The sequence below is a fragment of the Rhinolophus ferrumequinum genome, chromosome 25, assembly GCF_004115265.2.
Source record: "Rhinolophus ferrumequinum isolate MPI-CBG mRhiFer1 chromosome 25, mRhiFer1_v1.p, whole genome shotgun sequence".
Classification (NCBI taxonomy): Eukaryota; Metazoa; Chordata; class Mammalia; order Chiroptera; family Rhinolophidae; genus Rhinolophus; species Rhinolophus ferrumequinum.
This window is the reverse complement of record NC_046308.1, coordinates 34,899,225-34,922,483: the sequence shown is the minus strand read 5'-3', so window position 1 is coordinate 34,922,483 and position 23,259 is coordinate 34,899,225. Positions and strand designations below refer to the sequence as shown.

At 37.7% G+C, this 23,259-nt stretch overlaps 1 protein-coding gene across 7 annotated transcripts in view; it reads right to left on the bottom strand.

Annotated features, from left to right (window-relative positions):
- LOC117017553 (beta-galactosidase-1-like protein 3) overlaps nucleotides 1-23,259 on the bottom strand; it is an 85,609-nt gene that overhangs the window by 25,766 nt on the left and 36,584 nt on the right. For all 7 annotated transcript variants that reach the window (XM_033097932.1, XM_033097935.1, XM_033097934.1 and 4 more), the window contains one exon: nucleotides 1,018-1,105. In XM_033097932.1, coding sequence (XP_032953823.1) covers nucleotides 1,018-1,105 — 88 coding nt within the window. The remainder of the gene's footprint in view (nucleotides 1-1,017; nucleotides 1,106-23,259) is intronic.

The following is a 23,259-nucleotide window of genomic DNA, read 5'->3' as shown; positions in this document are numbered from 1 at the left end:
ACTCTAGAAATCAATAATGATATCCGTACACAAAATAATACCCTGGAATATGATAATTGGTTTTGTTGAACTTACGATGAACTTGCAACTGAGGAAGAGTTCTTGGTCTTCTATGATGCGTAAATGTCATATATTTGTTACCAGTACATAATTCTTAGATCTTGTATCTGTTCTTGTGTTTCATATTTATTTGTTACATAGAATTTCTTGTACCATGATATGTTAAAAAAAATGCTAAAATTCCTTTATAATACGAAAAACAAGTACCTAAATGTAAATAAATAAAACATTGAATTAAAAAATTAAAACGAAAGATTTGTTTCCCTCAAAGTTTGGGCCAAAAACGTGGGTGCTCATTATACACGGCAAAATACAGTGGTTTGCATGAACTGCCACATTTAATCCTCACAACAATCCTATGAGGTAGGTTACATGACAACCCGCGTTTTTGGATGAAGACACTCGGAAGTGAAGGAAAGCTGCCCTGAGTAACGCAGCTAGTCCTGCAAAGCTGGGATTGAAATCCTGATCTCTGGCTATGGAATCTACTCTCTCAACCATCATGGCATGTTGTCTTCTGATAATTACTACCGCGCAGTTGACAAATCTGCAGCAATGTCCTGTGCATTTTCCAGAGATAAGATTAAGACTTTCGGCAAATGTATCACCTTCTTCAGAGACCCTTCCATGACCACCATGCCTCCCTCTGCAGTCTGTCCCTGTCTTTTCTATCACTGCGCCCTTTTTGTTTGCTTCAATACCTTTGTCAAATGCGGAGCTCTATATTGACTGTTTTATTTCTTAATTATCAGCTCCACTAAAGTACAAACTCCCTGCGGGTAAGAACCAGGTAATTTTTATTAACTAGTGCACTTTGAGGCCTAGCAAGTCCTTATACATAATATGAGTTGAATTAATAGTTGTAATTGAATTATCTGATTAACTAGCATAGAAATGTGTGAATAACTCATGATTCAGGGCCATCTCTACTTGGGTCAAACACTGCAAAATACTTACCGTCCGCATTTGTAACCTTGTGTTCACCACTCCCCCATGTGTCAAACCAGCCGACCCAGTATTCCATAACCATAATGGGCTTATTTCTCTAGAAACAAACCAAATAAAATACTAAGTCTGACAAAAAGAAAAAAATCATAAAAACTGAATACAATAGATGAGACTTTGAAGAACCTATGCTTTTCACTTTTTCCCAAGTCAGTGCTAACCCCACCCCCAACTCTCCCTCACCCACTGCACCTTTGGTTCCTCCAGTCCTCCTAAACTATCATGATCTCCAGACTCCTTCCAGATTTATGTGCCTCCCTGATATACCTGGATAGCACCGTCTATAATTCCAATCTCGTCATACACAAAGCTGGTGTTGAAAGAACTGGCTTTGGATACACAAGGACCTGACTGTAATTCCTCACGTAGAAACTGAGGCTCAAAGGTCACATTGCTGGTAAGGTCAGAGCCACAATCCAAATCCAGGTCTGAACCAAACAATCAGCCACTAAGTTACACTGTCTATTAAGCAGATCATTTATTTTCTCTATATCTTTATTTGATTTAATTTTACCTCATCTTTGTTGACGTGTCCATTGTAATTGTATTTCTATTCATCTATTTCCTATTTCTAACAGTTCTTCCTTTGTATGTTTTTGTTACTAAACAATTTGGTATATAACAACTCATAAATGTTAGCAGGTCTTTATGGATTATACTTTTATTTACATAAAGTAATTATTACCATATTAAAATGACTAATGATTATTGAACTCTTAATATGTGCGGGCACTGTTTGAAGTACTTTACTTAATTTGTTCTGCATAACAACCTAGTAAAGTAGATTTTTGAAGTCCCTATTTTATGAAGGAAGAAATTGAAATTACAAATCTTGTCCAAACTCACTCAGGTAGGAACTGTTAGACCTGGGATTTGAACTCAGCCAGCCTAGATCCAGAATTCACATTCTTAACCATTATATTATATTGCCTCTGGATTGTAAGCGACTTATTTCTTCTAGAACTAGAAGAAAACATACCAAAGCAATTATATTTTCCAACCTTCTGAATTAACTCTTGCCTGAAAATATAGGCATCTCTTTTAAAATTCATATTATTGGCGGTCTCAACTATTGGAAGCCATACTCTTTCAGCCTGATGCCTGCATTCACTCTTAGCCTCGCTTTTCAAAGCTGCTGAATAATGTAGGTTCTTTTTTTTTTAAGTTGACATATTCTCCACAGCAGGACTAAGTGTTGTGCCATTTTATTACAATGGAACATTATGGCTGGGTTTCAATTGGGGAATATGACAGACATTCACACTATGCATTCTCAACTGCAGTCTTGGAATCTTCCAGCATGCTGCTGTAATCAAAAACAGTCACACTGTAAGCCGGAAGACCCGTCATCCAAGGACTTTTCCTAGCTGATCCCTGAGGTTGGATATGATATGTTCTGGACCCCATATGTTGTTCTATCTTGATTTAATCCCTCATTTACTGCATCCTCCAAACATTTTCATAAAAAAAGTGAATGGAATATAAGTATTCTGAGTCCTTAAATATCTGAAAATATCTTTATTTTACCAATACAGTTGTTTAATATTTAGACCGGGTATAAAATTCTAAGTTGAAATTCACTTATCCTCAGAATTTTAAAGGCATGTTGCATTGCTTTCTATTATCCAGTGTCAATAGTTTAAAAGCCTATACATTTGATTCTTGTTGCTTTATATGTAAGCCTATGGTTTTTCTCTCTGTAGGATATTAATTTTACAATGTGCATCTCTTTTATCATTTATTAAGCTGACAATTTGAGGGGCATTTTCAGTCTAGACATACATATCTTTCAGTTAAAGGAAATTTTCTTATGCTAGTTATTTAGTTATTTGTAATTTCTATCCCTCTGTGTTCTTTGTCCTTTCTTTTTGTAACTATTAGTCAGATGTCAGGCCTCCTAAAATGGTCTTATAAGACATTTATGTTGTCTCTTATACTTTATATCTTGTTGACTTGCATTATTTTGAGGAAATTTTCTCGACTTTACCTTCCAATTCTTATATTTAATTTCAAATATTAGATTTTAATTTTGGTTCTTTGATGATCCCTTTTTCTTCATATATCACACTTGTCTCATGCATTAATAATCTTACCCATATCTCTATGCATATTGATGAACATTTTTGAAATTATATTCTGTTTCCTGAATTATCTCTATATTCCCTGGTTTCCATTTTCTTTTTTATTTGTAGTTTAATTATTTTTTCATTGGCAACTTTTACTAAATGAATACAGATCCTTGATTTTCCACTTGTATTTAAAAGGGAAGACTGACTTCTGGTGTTAAAGTGATACTGTGCTATTGGTGGATTTAACATTCTTCTCTTGGAAATCCTCAAAATCAAAATGAAGAATGAGAAATTGAAACACAAACAACATCTTTCATAAATTTAAGAGACATCTGAAATTTCAAAATACAAATTAGGAGGAAACAATGCCAAAGTATTGAAAGTCTACCAGGGGTTCAATAAATGCAGTGAAAAGATGCTCTTTGTTGAAGATTTTAGGAAAGGGTAGCAAGTAAGTATAATGGCCTATAGTGTAACACCAACAATTTCTGATTTGCCATTACAGAATGGGGTGCAAAAGCTGGTAAAAGGATTGCACTTTGCATAATTCAGTGTATCAGAAACTTAGAAGGAAGTAATTATTGAAGAATCACAGATTAAAAAATTTTAATATAAGCAAGAAGAAGTTTGCTTGTGAGGCATTTGAGGACAATCCTGTAATTTCAGATGGTTCCTGGTGAGAGCCAGGAAGGGGAAAAAAGAGGAAGGAAAAGAATTCATCCTTGCATACACCAGTGTGCTATTAAGATATTTTATTAGCAGTCATGTACTCTTTCTCACAAGAACTTCTCTTAAGTACTTGAGCCAACAAAAACTCAGTCATCTCAATCAAAGATGAGTAATAATAATAAAAAAGAACAAGAACAGAATTATTATTTTTTTAATTTACAACAAAAAAGAGGAAAAAAACGGAAAAAATTAAGGGAGGAAGGGGATGGTAGAAAAGGGTAAAGGGGGTCAAATATATGATCATGGAAGGAGAACTGACTCTGGGTGGTGAGCACACAATGTGATGTATAAGAGAAGTATTATAGAATTGTACAGTTGAAACCTATGTAATTTTACTAACCATTGTCACCCTAATAAATTTAATTTTTAAAAATGAAAAAAGGGGCCACCAGTTAGCTCAGCTGGTTAGAGCGCGAGCTCTTAACAACAAGGTTGCTGGTTCAATTCCCACATGGGCCAGTGAGCTGCGCCCTCCATAACTAGCAGATGAAAGACAACCTCTTGAGCTGAGCTGCCACTGAGCTGCCAATGGGCAGCCGAATGGCTCATTTGGTTACAGTGTGTGCTCTTAACAGCAAGGTTGCAGCATGGGATGGTGGTCTGCACAACTGGACTTGGAGCTGAGCTGTGCCCTCCACAACTAGATTGAAGGACAACAACTTGACTTGGAACTAATGGGTCCTGGAAAAAAAACACACTGTTACCAATAAAAAAAAAAATTTTAATAAATTACAAAGGAGAAACACCAAAAAATTGCCATGGCACAGGTCAAAATTGTGGCCCGAAAAGTTGGTATAAATTTAAAATGTCAGTGTAACAATCACTTCTATAACTTGAGAACACAAAATAAAACTAAATAGGCTCAAGGCAGACATGATAAGAGAACATAAGGAGCTAAAATATGACCTGTCAGGGTTTTGTTTTTGTTTTTGTTTTCCTAAGGTGGAGATAAAATAGAAAATATTACATCAAAATGGCGACACGAGATGAGCTTCTAGAAATCTCCCCTAGAATTTACAACAAATTGAAAAACTATAACTCCACAAAGGACTCCCTGCACAGCAGACAGGCAAGACAAAGAGGCTCAGTACTGAATTCACCTAAAGGTGGACAAATTGCCCAAGCAGGGGAAAGGGAAGGGAGAAGTGCGGAGACGGAGACACACTGGCACAGGACGCAGACCTAGCTCAGTGCTCAGAGCTCCCTACATCCCGGAACTACCACAGCTACAGGAGCAGGAAGAACTCGGACTGCTAGGGCTCCGTTTATGGCCCACAGGGCTGAGGGAACAGCATATGACACGGCTGAACCCAACGCTCAAGGCAAACACCTTGGAGTAAAGACTGAGGGAAGAAGATGGAAAACGGTGGTATAAGCCCTCATGCCAAGCAGAGAACAGAAGCCTTAGGCACTGAGACTAAAGGCCCCTTTCCTATCCTCCCAGAGCTCACCCCACCCCCACCTGCCCAGTGCTAGAAGCAGAAGAGTAGCAATGTCAGATCAAAAGAACACAATATTTGCAGTTCTGAGAACTGTGGTCCACAAACACAGATTCGCAGCCCAACTACTTCCAGCAAAGGGGAGGAAGCTGTGGAAGCAGGACCGGCTGTGGTGGTAGTCACCGCCATTGCTCTGGGCCAATTGTCACAACTCACCCCACCCCAGTCCCCACCTATCTGGGCGGATCCCTGCAGGAGTAAACAAAACTGTTGAAACACACAGGCTCTGAATCTGGTGCAGGAAAAGCTTCGGAACTTCAAAAGCTATCCACAACCCCACAGGAATGCTGCTCTCTATGACCCAGGAGAACTGTTAACAGAGGGAATCCCCCCATTGTGTGAGAAGCTGGAATAGTGCAGAGAAAACATAACACTACACTGTGAGAGAGAAAAAAAAGCTGCAATCAAAGAGAAAATAAAACATTCTACAACACGTACTGAAAAACAAAAGAAAGGCCTCTTCCTATCAACCTATTGCAGAACCCACTCCCGTAGATGTCTAGGAAGAGAAATAATAAATCATTAATTTCCATGAATAGCCAAAGCAACAAGACAGCTCAGAAAGAAAGTAAAAAATCTCCAGAAAATAAACTTAAAGATATGGAAATATGTGACTTAAAAGACAGAGAATTCAAGATTGCAGTTCTGAAAAAACTCAACGAGATGCAAGAAAACACAGAAAGGCAGTTTAATGAACTCAGAAACACAATCAAAGAACAACATGACATTTTACCAAAGAGATTGCAATTTAAAAAAAGAACCAAATAGAATTTCTGGAGATTAAGAACTCAATAGAGGAAATTAAGAATGAAATAGCCAGCTTACATAGTAGAGTTGACCAGATGGAGGAAAGAATCAGTGACATCGAAGATAGAAACCTGGAAATGACAAGGATGGAAGAAGAAAGAGACTTAAGACTTAAAAGAAATTAAAGAACTCTACAAGAACTTTCTGACTTCATCAGAAAGAGCAATATAAGAATAATGGGCATACCAGAAGGAGAAGAAAGAGAGAAGGGAACAGAGGATATATTCAAACAAATAGTCGATGAGAACTTCCCAAACTTGTGGAAAGAACTGGATCCTCGAATCTAAGAAGCAAATAGAACACCTAATTACCTCAACCCAACAGGCCTTCTCCAAGGCACATTGTATTGAAGCTGTCAAAAATCAACAACAAAGAAAGAATCCTCAAGGCAGCCAGGGAAAAGAAGATGGTAACCTATCATCAGATTTCTCAGCAGGAACCTTACAAGTTAGGAGGGAGGGGAACCTAATTTTCAAACTATTGAAAGAGAGAAATTATGAGCCAAGAATAATACACCCAGCAAAGATATCCATTACATATGAAGGAGGAATAAAAACCTTTCCAGACATACAGAAGCTGATGGAATTTTCTAATACATGACCTGCACTACAAGAAATACTAAAGGAGGCATTCGACCACAATCAACTGGGACATTTTGTGGCAACCAAAACATAAAAATGGGGAGAGTAAAGGCCTGAATCATAATATGGGAATGTAGGCATGCTGAAGAATATGAAATACTTTAAATATCAAACATTCTTTTACATAAACTTAAGGGTAACCACTCAAAAAAAAATCCAGAACTGAAATATATCCTGTAATAAAAGAAGAAACAGAGGGAAACGTCATAGAATACCACCACACAGAAATAATAGACAACAACAGACAGGCAAAGAAACAATGGAGACACAGTCTTACCAGAAAACGAAACATAGAATGATAGGAAATCCTCGTGTATCAACCGTACCAACCTAAAAGTAAATGGACTGAAGTTACCAATAAAAAGGCACAGAGTAGCAGATTGGATCAAAAAACTAAACCCAACCATATGCTGTCTCCAAGAGACACATCTCAGCTACAAGGACAAGCACAGCCTCAAAGTGAAAGGGTGGAAATTGACACTCCAATCAATTGGTATCCAGAGAAAATCAGGTGTAGCTATACTGATATCAGATGAAAGAGACTTCAGGGTGAAAAAGGTAACAAGAGACAAAGATGGACATTTCATAATGTTAAAGGGGACTATACAAAAAGAAGACATAACAGTCATCAATATTTATGCCCCCAATCAGGGAGCACCAAAATATGCCAAACAACTACTAACAGAACTAAAGGGAGAAATTGACCAAAACACAATTATACTAGGGGACCTAAGTACATCACTGACAGCTTTGGATAGATCATCCAAACAGAAAATAAATAACGAAATAGCAGCCCTAAATGACACATTAGATGAAATAGACATAATTGACATTTATAGAGCACTTCATCCTAAAACATCAGACTATACATTTTTTTCTAGTGTACATGGAACATTCTCAAGGATAGACCATATATTGTTGGGACATAAAATTAACCTCAGCAAATTTAAGAAGATTGAAATCATACCAAGCATATTCTCTGATCACAAGGCTTTGAAATTGGATATCAACTGCAATAAGAAAGCAGGAAAAGCCACAAATACATGGAGATCAAACAACATACTTTTAAAGAAAGATCGGGTCAAAGAGGAAATTAGAGGAGAGATCAAAAGATACACAGAAACAAATGAGAATGAAAATACGTTCTACCAAAATTTTTGGGAGCAGTGAAAGAAGTTTTAAGAGGAAATTTTATATCATTACAGGCCTATCTCAAGAAACAAGAAAAATCCCAAATAAATAACCTCATGTTTCACCTTAAAGAACTAGAAAAAGAAGAACAAATGAAACCCAACGGCAGCAGAAAAAGGAAATAATAAAAATCAGAGCAGAACTAAATGAAATACAGAACAAAAAGACAATAGAAAAAATTAATGTGACAAAGAGCTGGTTCTTTGAAAAGATTAACAAAATTGACAAACTCTTGGCTAGATTCATTGAGATAAAAAAAGAGAAGACACTAATAAACAAAATCAGAAATGAAAGAGGGGAAGTTATAACGGATGCCACAGAAATAGAAAGGATCATCCAAGAATACCATGAAGGACTATATGCCACCAAATTCAATAACCTAAAAGAAATGGACAAGTTCTTAAAAACATATAGCCTTCCTAGGCTGAACCATGAAGAACTGGAAAATCTAAACAGACCAATCACAGTAATGAAATTGAATCAGTCATTCAAAACTTTCCCAAAAGCAAAAGTCCTGGACCATATGGCTTCACTAGTGATTTCTACCAAACCTACAAAGAGGATCTAATACCAATCCTGCTCAAACTCTTCCAATAAAATTGAACAAGAGACATTACTCCCTAACTCATTTTATGAAGCCATCTTTACCCTGATACCAAAACCTAGTAAGGACAACACAAAAAAAGAGAATTACAGACCAATATCTCTGATGAATACAGATGCAAATATCCTAAACAAAATTCTAGCAAATCGAATGCAGCAATGCATTAAAAAGATTATTCATCACGACCAAGTGGGGTTCATCCCCGGAGCACAAGGATGGTTCAACATACACAAATCCATCTATGCGATACATCACATAAACAAAATAAAGGACAAAAATCATATGATTATATCAATTGATGCAGAAAAAGCATTTGACAAGATACAACATCCATTTATGATTAAAACACTTAATAAAATAGGTATAGAAGGAAAATACTTTAACATAATAAAGGCCATATATGACAAACCCTCAGCTAATCTCATAATTAATGGTGAAAAACTGAAGCCCTTTGCTCTACGTTCAGGAACACAACAGGGCTGTACCCTATCACCTCTGCTTTTCAACATAGTGTTGGAAGTCCTCACCAGAGCAATCAGGCAACAGAAAGAAATAAAAGGCATCCAAATTGGGAATGAGGAAGTAAAATTGTCACTCTTTGCAGATGACATGATGCTACATATAGAAAACCCTAAAAACTCCACCAAAAAGCTATTAGAAACAATCAAAGAATACAGTAAAGTTGCCAGCTACAAAAGCAAGGTACAAAATTCCATTGCATTCCTATGTACTAACAATGAAATCTCAGAAAAAGAAATACAAAAAACAATTCCTTTTGTAATTGCAGCAAAAAGAATAAAATACCTAGGAATAAACTTAACCAAGGAGGTGAAAGGACCTATATGCTGAAAACTATAAGACATTTTTGAAAGAAATTGAAGAAGACAGAAAGAAATGGAAAGACATTCTATGTTCATGGATTGGAAGAATCAACATAGTTAAAATGGCCATATTACCCAAAGCAATATACAGATTTAATGCAATCCCCATCAAAATCCCAATGGCATTTTTTAAAGAAATAGAACCAAAAATTATCAGATTTGTTTGGAACCACAAGAGACCCTGAATAGCCAAAGCAATCTTAAGAAAAAAAACAATACTGGAGGTATCACACTCCCTGACTTTAGCTTGTACTGCAGGGCTACAACAATCAAAAGAGCAAGATATTGGCAGAAAAACAGACACAGAGACCAACGGAATAGAATTGAAAACCCAGAAATAAAACCACATAAATATGGACAGATAATATTTGACAAAGAAGCAAAAAACATACAACGGAGGAAAGACAGCCTCTTCAATAAATTGTGCTGGGAGAACTGGATAGCCACATGCAAAAGAATGAAACTGAACTGCTATCTGTCACCATGTACCAAAATTAATTCAAAATGGATCAAAGACTTAAGCATAAGACCTGAGACAATAAACTGCATAGAAGAAAACATAGGTACTAAACTTATGGACCTTGGATTCAAAGAGCATTTTATGAATTTTTTTTTAATTTATTGGGGTGACCATTGTTAGTAAAATTACATAGATTTCAGGTGTACAATTCTGTATCACATCATCTATAAGTTACATTGTGTGTTCACCACCCAGAGTCAGTTCTCCTTCCATCACCATATATTTGATCCCCCTTACCCTTATCTCCCACCTCCAAACCCCCTCACCCCCTGGTAACCACTAAATCACGTTCCCCAGATGAATTTTCAAAACCCCGTGGCCATCTTGTGGTTACTGATTGTTTTCTAATCCCCTCACTTTCCCCCTTACCCCCACCCCCCCGCCCATCTAGCACCCCTCAGTTTTTCCTCTTTGTCTCCAAAACTGTTTCTGATTAGTTCATTCACTTATTCTTTTCTTTAGATTCCGCATATAAGTGAGATCATATGGTACTTATCTTTCTCTGTCTGACTTATTTCACTTAACATAATGTTCTCTAGGTCCATCCATGTTGTTGCAAATGGTAAGATTTCTTTCTTCTTTATGGCTGCGTAGTACTCCATTGTATAAATGTACCACAGTTTCTTAATCCAGTCATCTACCGATGGGCATTTTGGTTGTTTCCATGTCTTAGCTATTGTGTATAGTGCTGCAATAAACATAGGAGTGCATAAAGATTTTTGAATTGGAGTTTTGGATTTCTCCGGATAGATACCTAGGAGTGGAATTACTGGGTCATAGGGTAGTTCAATTTTCAGATTTTTGAGATACCTCCATACTGCTTTCCATAGTGGCTGCACCAATCTGTAATCCCACCAACAGTGCACAAGCGCTCCCTTTTCTCCACATCCGGGCCAGCCCTTGTTGTTTGTTGATTTATTGATGATAGCCATTTTGACTGGTGTGAGGTGGTATCTCATTATGGTTTTTATTTGAATTTCTCTGATGGTTAGTGAGGTTGAGCATTTCTTCATATGTCTGTTTGCCATCTGTATGTCCTTTTTAGAAAAATGTCTCTTCAAGTCCTCTGCCCATTTTTTAATTGGGTCGTTTGTTTTTTTGGAGTTGAGTTGAGTGAGTTTTTCATAGATTTGTGATATTAATCCCTTATCAGATATATCATTGGCAAATATCTTTTCCCATTCAGTAGGATCCCTTCTTGTTTTATTGATGGTTTCCTTTGCTGTGAAAAAACTTTTTAGTTTGATATAATCCCCCATGTTTATTTTTTCTCTTACTTCCCTCAAACAAGGGGATATATCAGTAAAAATCTTACTCTGGCTAATGTCTGTGAAGTTTCTTCCTATATTTTCTTCCAGGTATTTTATGGTTTCAGATTTTACATTTAAGTCTTTAAGCCATTTTGAATTTATTTTTGTATATGGTGTAAGGAGGTGGTCCAGCTTCATTTTTTTGCAGGTGTCTGTCCAGGTTTCCCAGCACCATATATTGAATAGACTGTCTTTACCCCATCGTACATTCTTGCTTCCATTGTCGTAGATTAAATGGCCATATAGGCGTGGATTTATTTCTGGACTCTCTATTCTGTTCCATTGATCCATGTGTCTGTTATTATGCCAGTACCATGCTGTTTTGATTACTGTAGCCTTGTAGTATAATTTGAAGTCAGGTATTGTTATACCTCCCAGTTTGTTCTTATTTCTCAAGATTGCTGAGGCTATACGGGGTCTTTTATGGTCCCATATAAATTTTAGGATTATATGTTCTATTTCTGTGAAAAACGTCGTTGGTAGTTTGATAGGAATTGCGTTGAATATGTATATTGCCTTAGGCAGTATGGACATTTTAACTATATTAATTTTTCCTATCCATGAACATGATATGTGTTTCCATCTATTTATATCTTCTTTCATTCCTTTCTTTCTTCAGTGTCTTATAACTTTCTGAGTACAGATCTTTTACTTCTTTGGTTAAATTTATTCCCAGGTATTTTATAGTCTTTGGAGCAATTGTAAATGGGATTGTTTTTTTTAATTTTTCCTTCTGATGTTTTATTATTGGTATATACAAATGCAACTGATTTCTGAATATTAATTTTGTATCCTGCTACTTTACTAAATTCATCTATCAGCTCTAATAGCTTCTTTGTGGAGTCTTTAGGGTTCTCTATATATAGTATCATATCATCTGCATATAATGATAATTTTACTTCCACCTTACCAATTTGGATGCCTTTTATTTCTTTTTCTTGTCTGATTGCTGTGCCTAGAACTTCCAGCACTGTGTTGAATAGAAGCAGAGATAGTGGGCAAGCTTGCCTTGTTTCTGATCTTAGGGGGAATGGTTTTAGCTTTTCCCCATTGAGTATGATGTTAACTGTGGGTTTGTCATATATGGCCTTTATTATGTTGAGATATCATCCCTCTATTCCCACTTTCTTAAGGGTTTTTATCATAAATGGCTGTTGGATTTTATCAAATGCTTTTTCTGCATCTATTGATATGATCATGTGATTTTTATTTTTCATTTTGTTTATGTGGTGTATCACATTAATTGATTTGCGGATGTTGAACCACCCTTGCATACCAGGGATGAATCCCACTTGATCATGGTGTATGATCTTTTTAATGTATTGCTGAATTCTGTTCGCTAATATTTTGTTGAGGATTTTTGCATCTATGTTCATTAGAGATATCGGCCTGTAGTTTTGTTTTTGTGTGGTGTCTTTGTCTGATTTTGGGATCAGGGTGATAGTGGCTTCGTAAAAAGTGTTTGGGAGTCTTCCCTCCTTCTGGATTTTTTGGAAGAGCTTGAGAATAGGTGATAATTCTTTTTTGAACGTTTTGTAAGAATCACCTGTAAAGCCATCTGATCCAGGGCTTTTGTTTGTTAGGAGATTGTTGATTACTGATTCAATTTCCCTGGTGGTAATCAGTCTATTCAGGTTTTCTGTTTCTTCTTTTTTTTTTTTTTTTTTTTTTTTTTTTTTTTTTTTATTATTCTTTTTTATTTATTGGGGTGACAATTGTTAGTAGAATTACATAGATTTCAGTTGTGCAATTCTGAATCACATCATCCATAAATCACACTGTGTGTTCACCACCCAGAGTCAGCTCCCCTTCCATCACCGTACATTTGATCCCCCTCACCCTCATCCCCCACCCCCCAACCCCCTTACGCTCTGGTAACCACCAAATTACGTTCCCCAGATTAATTTTCAAACCCCGTGGCCATCCTGTGGTCACCGACTGCCCTCCAATCCCCTCACCTTCCCCCCCACCCCCCACTCCCCCCGCCCATCTAGCAACCCTCAGTTTTTCCTCATTGTCTCCCAAACAGTTTCTGATTAGTTCATTCACTTATTCTTTTCTTTAGAATCCGCAAATAAGTGAGATCATATGGAACTTATCTTTCTCTGTCTGACTTATTTCACTTAACATAATGTTCTCTAGATCCATCCATGTTGTTGCAAATGGTAAGATTTCTTTCTTCCTTATGGCTGCATAATACTCCATTGTATAAATGTACCACAGTTTCTTAATCCAGTCATCTACCGATGGGCATTTTGGTTGTTTCCATGTCTTAGCTATTGTGTATAGTGCTGCAATAAACATAGGAGTGCATAGAGATTTTTGAATTGAAGTTCTGGATTTCTCCGGATAGATACCTAGGAGTGGAATTACTGGATCATAAGGTAGTTCCATTTTCAGAATTTTGAGATACCTCCATACTGTTTTCCATAGCGGCTGCACCAGTCTGCAATCCCACCAACAGTGCACAAGCGTTCCCTTTTCTCCACATCCGCGCCAGCACTTGTTGTTTGTTGATTTATTGATGATAGCCATTCTGACTGGGGTGAGGTGGTATCTCATTGTGGTTTTTATTTGCATTTCTCTGATGGTTAGCGAGGTTGAGCATTTCTTCATATGTCTGTTTGCCATCTGTATGTCCTTTTCAGAAAAATGTCTCTTCAAGTCCTCTGCCCATTTTTTAATTGGATCGTTTGTTTTTTTGGAGTTGGGTTGAGTAAGTTTTCCATAGATTTGTGATATTAATCCCTTATCAGATATATCACTGGCAAATATCTTTTCCCATTCAGTAGGATCCCTTCTTGTTTTATTGATGGTTTCCTTTGCTGTGAAAAAACTTTTTAGTTTGATATAATCCCACATGTTTATTCTTTCTCTTAGTTCCCTCGCGCGAGGGTGTATATCAGTAAAAATCTTACTCCGGGTAATGTCTGAGAAGTTTCTTCCTATGTTTTCTTCTAGGTATTTTATGGTTTCAGACCTTACATTTAAGTCTTTAAGCCATTTTGAATTTATTTTTGTATATGGTGTAAGGAGGTGGTCCAACTTCATTTTTTTGCATGTGTCTGTCCAGGTTTCCCAGCACCATTTATTGAATAGACTGTCATTACTCCATCGTACATTCTTGCTTCCATTGTCGTAGATTAAATGGCCATATAGGCGTGGATTTATTTCTGGACTCTCTATTCTGTTCCATTGATCTATGTGTCTGTTTTTATGCCAGTACCATGCTGTTTTGATTACTGTAGCCTTGTAGTATAATCTGAAGTCAGGTATTGTTATACCTCCCACTTTGTTCTTATTTCTCAAGATTGCCTTTGCTATTCGGGGTCTTTTATGGTCCCATATAAATTTTAGGATTATATGTTCTATTTCTGTGAAAAACGACGTTGGCAGTTTGATAGGAATTGCATTGAATATGTATATTGCCTTAGGCAGTATGGACATTTTAACTATATTAATTCTTCCTATCCATGAACATGATATGTGTTTCCATCTATTTATATCTTCCTTCATTCCTTTCATCAGTGTCTTATAATTTTCTGAGTATAGATCTTTTACTTCTTTGGTTAAATTTATTCCCAGGTATTTTATAGTCTTTGGAGCGATTGTAAATGGGATTGTTTTTTTAATTTCTCCTTCTGATGTTTTATTATTGGTATATACAAATGCAACTGATTTCTCAATATTAATTTTGTATCCTGCCACTTTACTAAATTCATCTATCAGCTCTAATAGCTTCTTGGTGGAGTCTTTAGGGTTCTCTATATATAGTATCATATCATCTGCATACAATGATAACTTTACTTCCTCCTTACCAATCTGGATGCCTTTTATTTCTTTTTCTTGTCTGATTGCTGTGGCAAGAACTTCCAGAACTATGTTGAATAGAAGCGGAGATAATGGGCATCCTTGCCTTGTTCCTGATCTTAGGGGGAATGGTTTTAGCTTTTCCCCATTGAGTATGATGTTAGCTGTGGGTTTGTCATATATGGCCTTTATTATGTTGAGATAAGATCCCTCTATTCCCACTTTCTTAAGGGTTTTTATCATAAATGGCTGTTGGATTTTATCAAATGCTTTTTCTGCATCTATTGATATGATCATGTGATTTTTATTTTTCATTTTGTTAATGTGGTGTATCACATTAATAGATTTGCGGATGTTGAACCACCCCTGCATACCAGGAATGAATCCCACTTGATCGTGGTGAATGATCTTTTTAATGTATTGCTGAATTCTGTTTGCTAATATTTTGTTGAGGATTTTTGCATCTATGTTCATTAAAGATATCAGCCTGTAGTTTTCTTTTTTTGTGGTGTCTTTGTCTAATTTTGGGATCAGGGTGATAGTGGCTTCGTAAAAAGTGTTTGGGAGTCTTCCCTCCTTCTGGATTTTTTGGAAGAGCTTGAGGAGAATTGGTGATAATTCTTTTTTGAACGCTTTGTAAAATTCACCTGTAAAGCCATCTGGTCCAGGGCTTTTGTTTGTTGGGAGACTGTTGATTACTGATTCAATTTCCGTGGTGGTAATCAGTCTATTCAGGTTTTCTGTTTCTTCTTGAGTTAGCCTTGGAAGGTTGTACGCCTCTAGAAAATTGTCCATTTCTTCCAAATTGTCAAATTTGTTGGCATATAGTTGCTCATAGTAACTTCTTAAAACTCTTTGTATTTCTGCAGTGTCCGTTGTCACTTCTCCTCTTTCGTTTCTGATTTTATTAATTTGGGTCCTCTCTCTCTTTTTTTTAATGAGTCTGGCTAATGGTTTGTCGATTTTGTTTATCTTCTCTAAGAACCAACTCTTGGATTCATTGATCTTTTGTATTGTTTTTCTGGTTTCTATTTCATTTAATTCTGCTCTGATCTTTATTATCTCCTTCCTTGTGTTCCCTTTGGGCTTATTTTGCTGTTCTTTTTCCAGATCCCTTAAATGTGAAGATAAACTGTTGATTAGTGATGTTTCTTGTTTCTTTAGGTAGGCCTGCAAAGCTATGAATTTCCCTCTTAGGACTGCTTTCGCGGCATCCCAAAGATTTTGGGTCGTCGTGTTTTCATTTTCATTTATCTCGAAATATCTTTTGATTTCTTCCTTGATCTCCTGCTTGACCCATTCATTATTTAGTAATAAGTTATTCAGCCTCCATGAATTGGTGTGTCTTCCCGTTTTTTTCCTGTAGTTCATTTCTAATTTCATAGCATTGTGATCAGAGAAGACAATTGGTATGATTTCAATTTTCTTAAATTTATCAAGACTTGTTTTGTGGCCTAACATATGATCTATCTTGGAAAATGTTCCATGTGCGCTTGAGAAGAAAGTGTATTTTGCAGCATTGGGGTGAAATGTTCTGAAAATATCGATTAAATCCAAGTGGTCCAATGTATCATTTAAGGCTGTTGTTTCCATATTGATTTTCTGTCTGGAAGACCTGTCCCTTGTGGTCAGAGGTGTGTTGAAGTCCCCGACTATAATAGTGTTACTGTTGATCTCTGCCTTTATGTCAGTCAGTACCTGTTTTATATATTTAGGTGCTCCTATGTTGGGTGCATAGATTTACTAGGGTTATGTCCTCTTGTCGGATCGATCCTTCTGTTTCTTCTTGAGTTAGCCTTGGAAGGTTGTACACCTCTAGAAAATTGTCCGTTTCTTCCAGATTGTCAAATTTGTTGGCATTTAGTTGCTCATAGTAATTTCTTAAAACTTTTTGTATTTCTGCGGTGTCCGTTGTCACTTCTCCTCTTTCATTTCTGATTTTATTAATTTGGGTCCTCTCTTTTTTTTAATGAGTCTGGCTAAAGGTTTGTCAATTTTGTTTATCTTCTCTAAGAACCAACTCTTGGATTCATTGATCTTTTGTATTGTTTTTCTGGTTTCTATTTCATTTATTTCTGCTCTGATCTTTATTATCTCCTTCCTTGTGCTCCCTTTGGGCTTATTTTGCTGTTCTTTTTCCAGATCCCTTAAGTGTGAAGATAAACTGTTGATTAGTGATGTTTCTTGTTTCTTTAGGTAGGCCTGCAAAGCTATGAATTTCCCTCTTAGGACTGCTTTCACAGCATCCCATAGATTTTGGGTCGTCGTGTTTTCATTTTCGTTTGTCTCGAGCTATCTTTTGATTTCTTCCTTGATCTCCTGCTTGACCCATTCATTATTTAGTAACAAGTTATTCAGCCTCCATGTATTGGTGTGTCTTCCAGTTTTTTTCCTGTAGTTCATTTCTAATTTCATAGCATTGTGATCAGAGAAGACAATTGGTATGATTTCAATTTTCTTAAATTTATCAAGACTTGTTTTGTGGCCTAACATATGGTCTATCTTGAAAAATGTTCCATGTGCACTTGAGTAAAACGTGTATTTTGCAGCATTGGGGTGAAATGTTCTGAAAATATCGATTAAATCCAAGTGATCCAATGTATCATTTAAGGCTGTTGTTTCCATATTGATTTTCTGTCTGGAAGACCTGTCCTTTGTTGTCAGAGGTGTGTTGAAGTCCCCTACTATGATAGTCTTACTGTTGATCTCTGTCTTTATGTCAGTCAGTACCTGTTTTATATATTTTGGTGCTCATGTGTTGGGTGCATAGATGTTTACTAGGGTTATGTCCTCTTGTCAGATCGATCCCTTTATTATTATATAGTGCCCATCTTTATCTTTTAATATGTTCTTCATTTTAAAGTCTATTTTGTCAGATATAAGTATTGCAACTCCAGCTTTTTTCTCATTTCCATTTGCATGAAATATCTTACTCCAACCCTTCACTTTCAGCCTGTGTGTGTCTTTTGTTCTGAGGTGAGTCTCTTGTATACAGCATATACAAGGGTCTTGCTTTCTTATCCAGTCAGCCACCCTATATCTCTTGATTGGAGCATCTAATCCGTTTACATTTAAAGTGATTATTGATAGGTACATAGTGATTGCCATTTTTAAATTTGTACTTAGGTTGTTTTGATCTTTCTTCTATTTACAGAAGTCCTTTTAGTATTTCTTGCAATGCTGGCTTGGTGGTAATAAATTCCCTTAGCTTATTTTTTTCTGGAAAGCTCTTTATCTCTCCATCAACTTTAAATAATAGTCTTGCTGGATAAAGCAATCTAGGTTGTAGGCCTTTGTTTTCCATCACTTTGAGTATATCCTGCTACTCCCTCCTGGCCTTCAATGTTTCTGTAGAAAATTCATTTGATAGTCTTATGGGAGTTCCCTTGTATGTAACCCTCTGTCTTTCTCTTGCTGCTTTTAGGATTCTCTCTTTGTCTTTAACCTTTAATATTTTCACTATAATGTGTCTTGGTGTGGACCTGTTTGGGTTTATCCTGGTTGGAACTCTCTGCACTTCCTGGGCTTGTATGTTTGTTTCCTTCATCAGGTTGGGGAAGTTTTCGGACATTATTACTTCAAATATGTTCTCAATCCCTTGCTTCCTCTCTTCACCTTCTGGTATTCCTATGATGCACATGTTGTTGTGCTTGATGTTATCCCAGAGGTCTCTTAAGCCATCCTCATTGTTTTTTATTCTTTTTTCTTTCTGTTGTTCCGTTTGGGTCATCTCTGCTACCTTGTCTTCTAAGTTGCTGATTCGATCCTCTGCTTCATCTAACCTACTGGTAATTCCTTCAAGTGAGTTCTTTATTTCGGTAATTGTGTTCTTTCGTTCTAACTGGTTGTTCGTTATGATTTCTACATCCTTCTTTATGTCTTCTCTAAGCTCCTTAAACATTCTTATCACCAGTGTTCTGAACTCTGTCTCTGAAAGGTTGGTTACCTCTGCTTCATTTGGTTCCAGTTGTGGAGGTTTCTTCTGTTCTTTTATTTGGGACGTGTATCTTTGTTTCCCCATTCTGGCTGACTCTCTGTGTTTGCTTTGATGTATTAGGTAGATCCCCTAGAGTTCTTAGTTCTTGCTAGGTTATCTTATGTAGTATGTGTCCTTTATATTTGACTTGCACTACTTCGTTCTTCTCCTCTGTGTGTGCTCCAAAGGTGACTCTTGTGTTGTGTATATTGTCCTGTTCAAGAAGATCTTTAATTGCTTTTTGCTTGTGAGTAGGTGGGGTTAACTCCTAGGCTGACTCGTTGTGAGACTTGGCTCTGCCCCCCGCAGGGCATTCTGCTGCGTGAGGGTTGACCACTTAAATGTGGTTTGGTCTCTATGGGCTCTAGTGCCTGCAGAGAATTCCCTCTGGGTGTGTGACTTGTAGGTCAAACCCAGTAGTACTCTGGTTTGGTCTGGAGTTGGCCTCTGGAGATGTTGAATCTTGTGCCTCTTAAGGTGTGCCCTGGTAGGGCAGTTTCAGAACAAAGCAAATCACCAAGCACAACAACAACAACAACAAAGAAAAAAATCAAATACATTGACATGTAAAAACACCCAATAACCCCCACTCGACACAGGCAAAGATATCAAAGATACAAAGACAAAGCAAAACAAAACAAAACAAAGCAAAACAAAAAGCAGCGCCAGTCTTGGCTTAAGCTCACCAAGTAATCTCCATGTTGTCCTCTGCTGTACCAAAGAGCCCCCTGCTTATTGCACAGGCAGAGCCGGTCACCTGGTGCTCAGAGTGACTTTGGGACTGTAGATTTAAATGCGTGGGCCTGAGGTGTCTGGATGATAGTTTTTACAAAGTCAGTGCAGTTTCTGCCCTTGCCTGCACATATGCACACTGACAGTAGCACCACCAGCCCCGTGTCCAGTACTCCTGAGTCTTAGGGCACTTCTTCAGTGTGTGTGTGTATGAGAGGGTGAGGGCGGGAGATTTCTGAGTTGCTGAAAGCCCAGAGCTGCATCTGCTGCTTACTGCTGACCCCTGGGAGTGTCTCGGCAGTTGCACTTGCCCTGCCCTAGGCAGGCCAGAAAGTGTGGGGCCTGGGGATGGAGGGGTCTTCTCTCTCCCAGCCCAGCCGCACGTCACCCTCTTCCCGCAGGCCAGAAAAGGCGGTGGCTGGGGGTGGAAGAGTCTCTTCTCTCCTAGCCCAGCCAAAATCACACTCTTCCCAGCCTCTTCCCTGGGTCAGGGCTGCCTGTCAGTCTTCCCAGAGCCTGAGCACTACTACGGCTCCTCTGTTATCTGACACTACTCCTCAGTTCAGGGGCCAGTTTAAGTCTCTGGAAGGGCGGGAGTAGGATTGGAAGAGGGGGGGAGGGGCCCAGGTATGGAGTCTGTGTTCTTTGTCCGCCCAAGGGCCCACTAGCCGCCCTCCCAGCGGGAGAAATCAGCCGTGGGACGCAGGGAAAGAGCCCACCTCCTGGTCTCTGTGCTCTCCGTTCTGCCCTGGGGTCCCGTGTGTGCCCGGGAACTGCGGGTGCCACCACGGTTTTCGCTGCCGCCGCCGCTGCAGGCCGAGACCCCGCCACGGGCTGCGCGTTTTCACTCCGCTCCCTTCCTTCCTTCCCCTGCTCGCCCAATTAGCGCACCTTCAAGTAATCCTTCCATGAGTCTCTTAGCTCTTCTGTATGATGAGCAAAGAGTTCTTTGATGGGTTATAGGTCCTGTTTGTAATAAGATCCGGAGGAGAACTCAGAAAGTGCACCCTGCTGCTGCCATTCCTATGACGTCATTCCTCGCATTTTATGAATTTGACTCCAAAGGCAATGGAAGTAAAAGCTAAAATAAACTATTGGGACTAAATGAAACTTAAAAGCTTCTGCACAGCAAAGGAAACCATCGACAAAATAAAGAGGCAACAAACTGAATGGCAGAATATTTTTGCAAACAGTGCCTCCGATAAGGGGCTGACATCCAAAATATACAAGGAACACATGCAACTCAACAACAAAAAAACAAACAACCCAGTTGAAAAATGGGCAGAGGACCTGAGGAGACATTTCTCCAAAGAGGACATACAAATGGCAAATAGACATATGAAAAAATGCTCAACATCACTAATCATGAGAGAAATGCAAATAAAAACCACAAGGAGATATCACCTCACTCCAGCTCGAATGGCTATCATCAACAAGACAAAGAGTAACAAGTGTTGGAGAGGCTATGGAGAAAAAGGAACCCTCATACACTGTTGGTGGGAATGCAGACTGGTGCAACCGCTATGGAAGGCAGTGTGGAGGTTCCTCAAAAAATTATGAATAGAATTACCATATGACCCAGCAATCCCTCTCCTGGGTATCTACCCAAAAAATCTGAAAACATTTTGCCATAAAGACAAGTGTGCTCCAATGTTCATTTCAGCTTTATTTACGGTGGCCAAGACATGGAAACAGCCAAAATGTCCTTTGATAGATGAATGGATAAAGAAGTTGCAGTATATATACACAATGGAATATTATTCGGCGGTAAGAAAAGATGATATAGGACCATTTGTGACAACATGGATGGATCTTGAGAGTATAATGTTAAGCGAAATAAGTCAGACAGAAAAAGCAGAGAACCATATGATTTCACTGATATGTGGTATATGAATCAAAAACAACAAAAGAACAAAACAAACAAATGAGAAACAAAAACTCATAGACGCAGACAATAGTTTAGTGGTTACCAGAGGGTAAGAGGGGAGGGATTTGGTAGATGAGGGTAAAGGGGATCAAATATATGGTGATGGAAGGAGAACTGACTCTGGGTGGTGAACACACAATGGGATTTATAGATGATGTAATACAGAATTGTACACCTGAAACCTATGTAACTTTACTAACAATTGTCACCCTAATAAACTTTAATTTAAAATTAAGAAAACAAAATACAAAGAACAGAAACATAAATCAAAGAGTAAAATAAAGGAAATAATAAACCTAAGAGCAGAAGTATTGAATTGAAATTAATTTTCAATAGATAAAATTTAAAAAGAAAGATTGGTTCTTTGGAAAGAACCAATATACTTCCGGTGAGACTGATAAAACAAGAAGGAAAGAAAAACAAGTATGTAACATCAGAAATGAAAAAGGAAGTATCACCACAAATGATGTGGTCACTAAAAAGACAAGAGAATAATATCTATAATTTTATGTCATTATATTTTAAAACTTGTGTGAAATGGTTGAATTCCTAGAAAAACTATAACAACCTTGTTTACTCAGAGGAAGTAGAGAGACTGCTTCAGAGATGTAAAGAGCTGGAAAGAACATAAACCCATAAACCCTACCCTTACAACAAGGACAAAGTTTGAAAAACTGCAAATTAATTACTCTTGTTGAATCCATCAGAGAACTGAGGTCACAGAGCAACCAAATAAACCAAAATTCTTTGTTAACCTGGTACCTGCAGGGAGAAACAGTACTTAAGCATTTGGTTTCCTAGAGCTGGAGCCCATAGAAGATAGAAATAGATAATTTTAAAGAATTAATAAAAACTGAGTGTGGGTAGCATGAGAGTGTGAAGCCCCTGAGAGCCCAAATGTGGTAGATCTTACACCTTCATGTAGGTTTCCCACCAGATGTACTGAGGGAAGATTAGGGGGAATCCTTCCTAAGCTTCTGTTTTGGGTCCCACCACCCAAAAATTCATATATTGAAGTTCTGACTTCCAGTACCTCAGAATGTGACTGTATTTGGAGATAAGCCTTTTAAAGAAGCAATGAACTTAAAATGAGGTCAGTAGCGTGGGCCCTAATTTAATACGACTGGTGTCCTTATAAAAAGAAGAAATGTGCATATAGACTTGCACAGAAGGAAGACCCTGTGAAGACACAAGAAGGAGAAGATGATCATCTACAAGCCAAGGAGAGAGATCTCGGGAGAAACTAACCCAGCTGGCACCTTGACCTTGAACATCTAGCCTCTAGAACTGTTCGAAAATAAATGTTTGTTGTCTGAGCCACCCAGCCTGTAGTATTGTGTTATAGAAGTCCAAGAAAACTGATATAGATTTTGGTACCAAGAAGTAGGGTGCTGCTGTAATTTGTTATTACTTACCAAATACCTAAAAATTTAGGAGTGATTTTGGAACTGGTTTAATGAGCTTTGAAATGCAGGCTAAAAAAAAAGAGAAAAAAGAA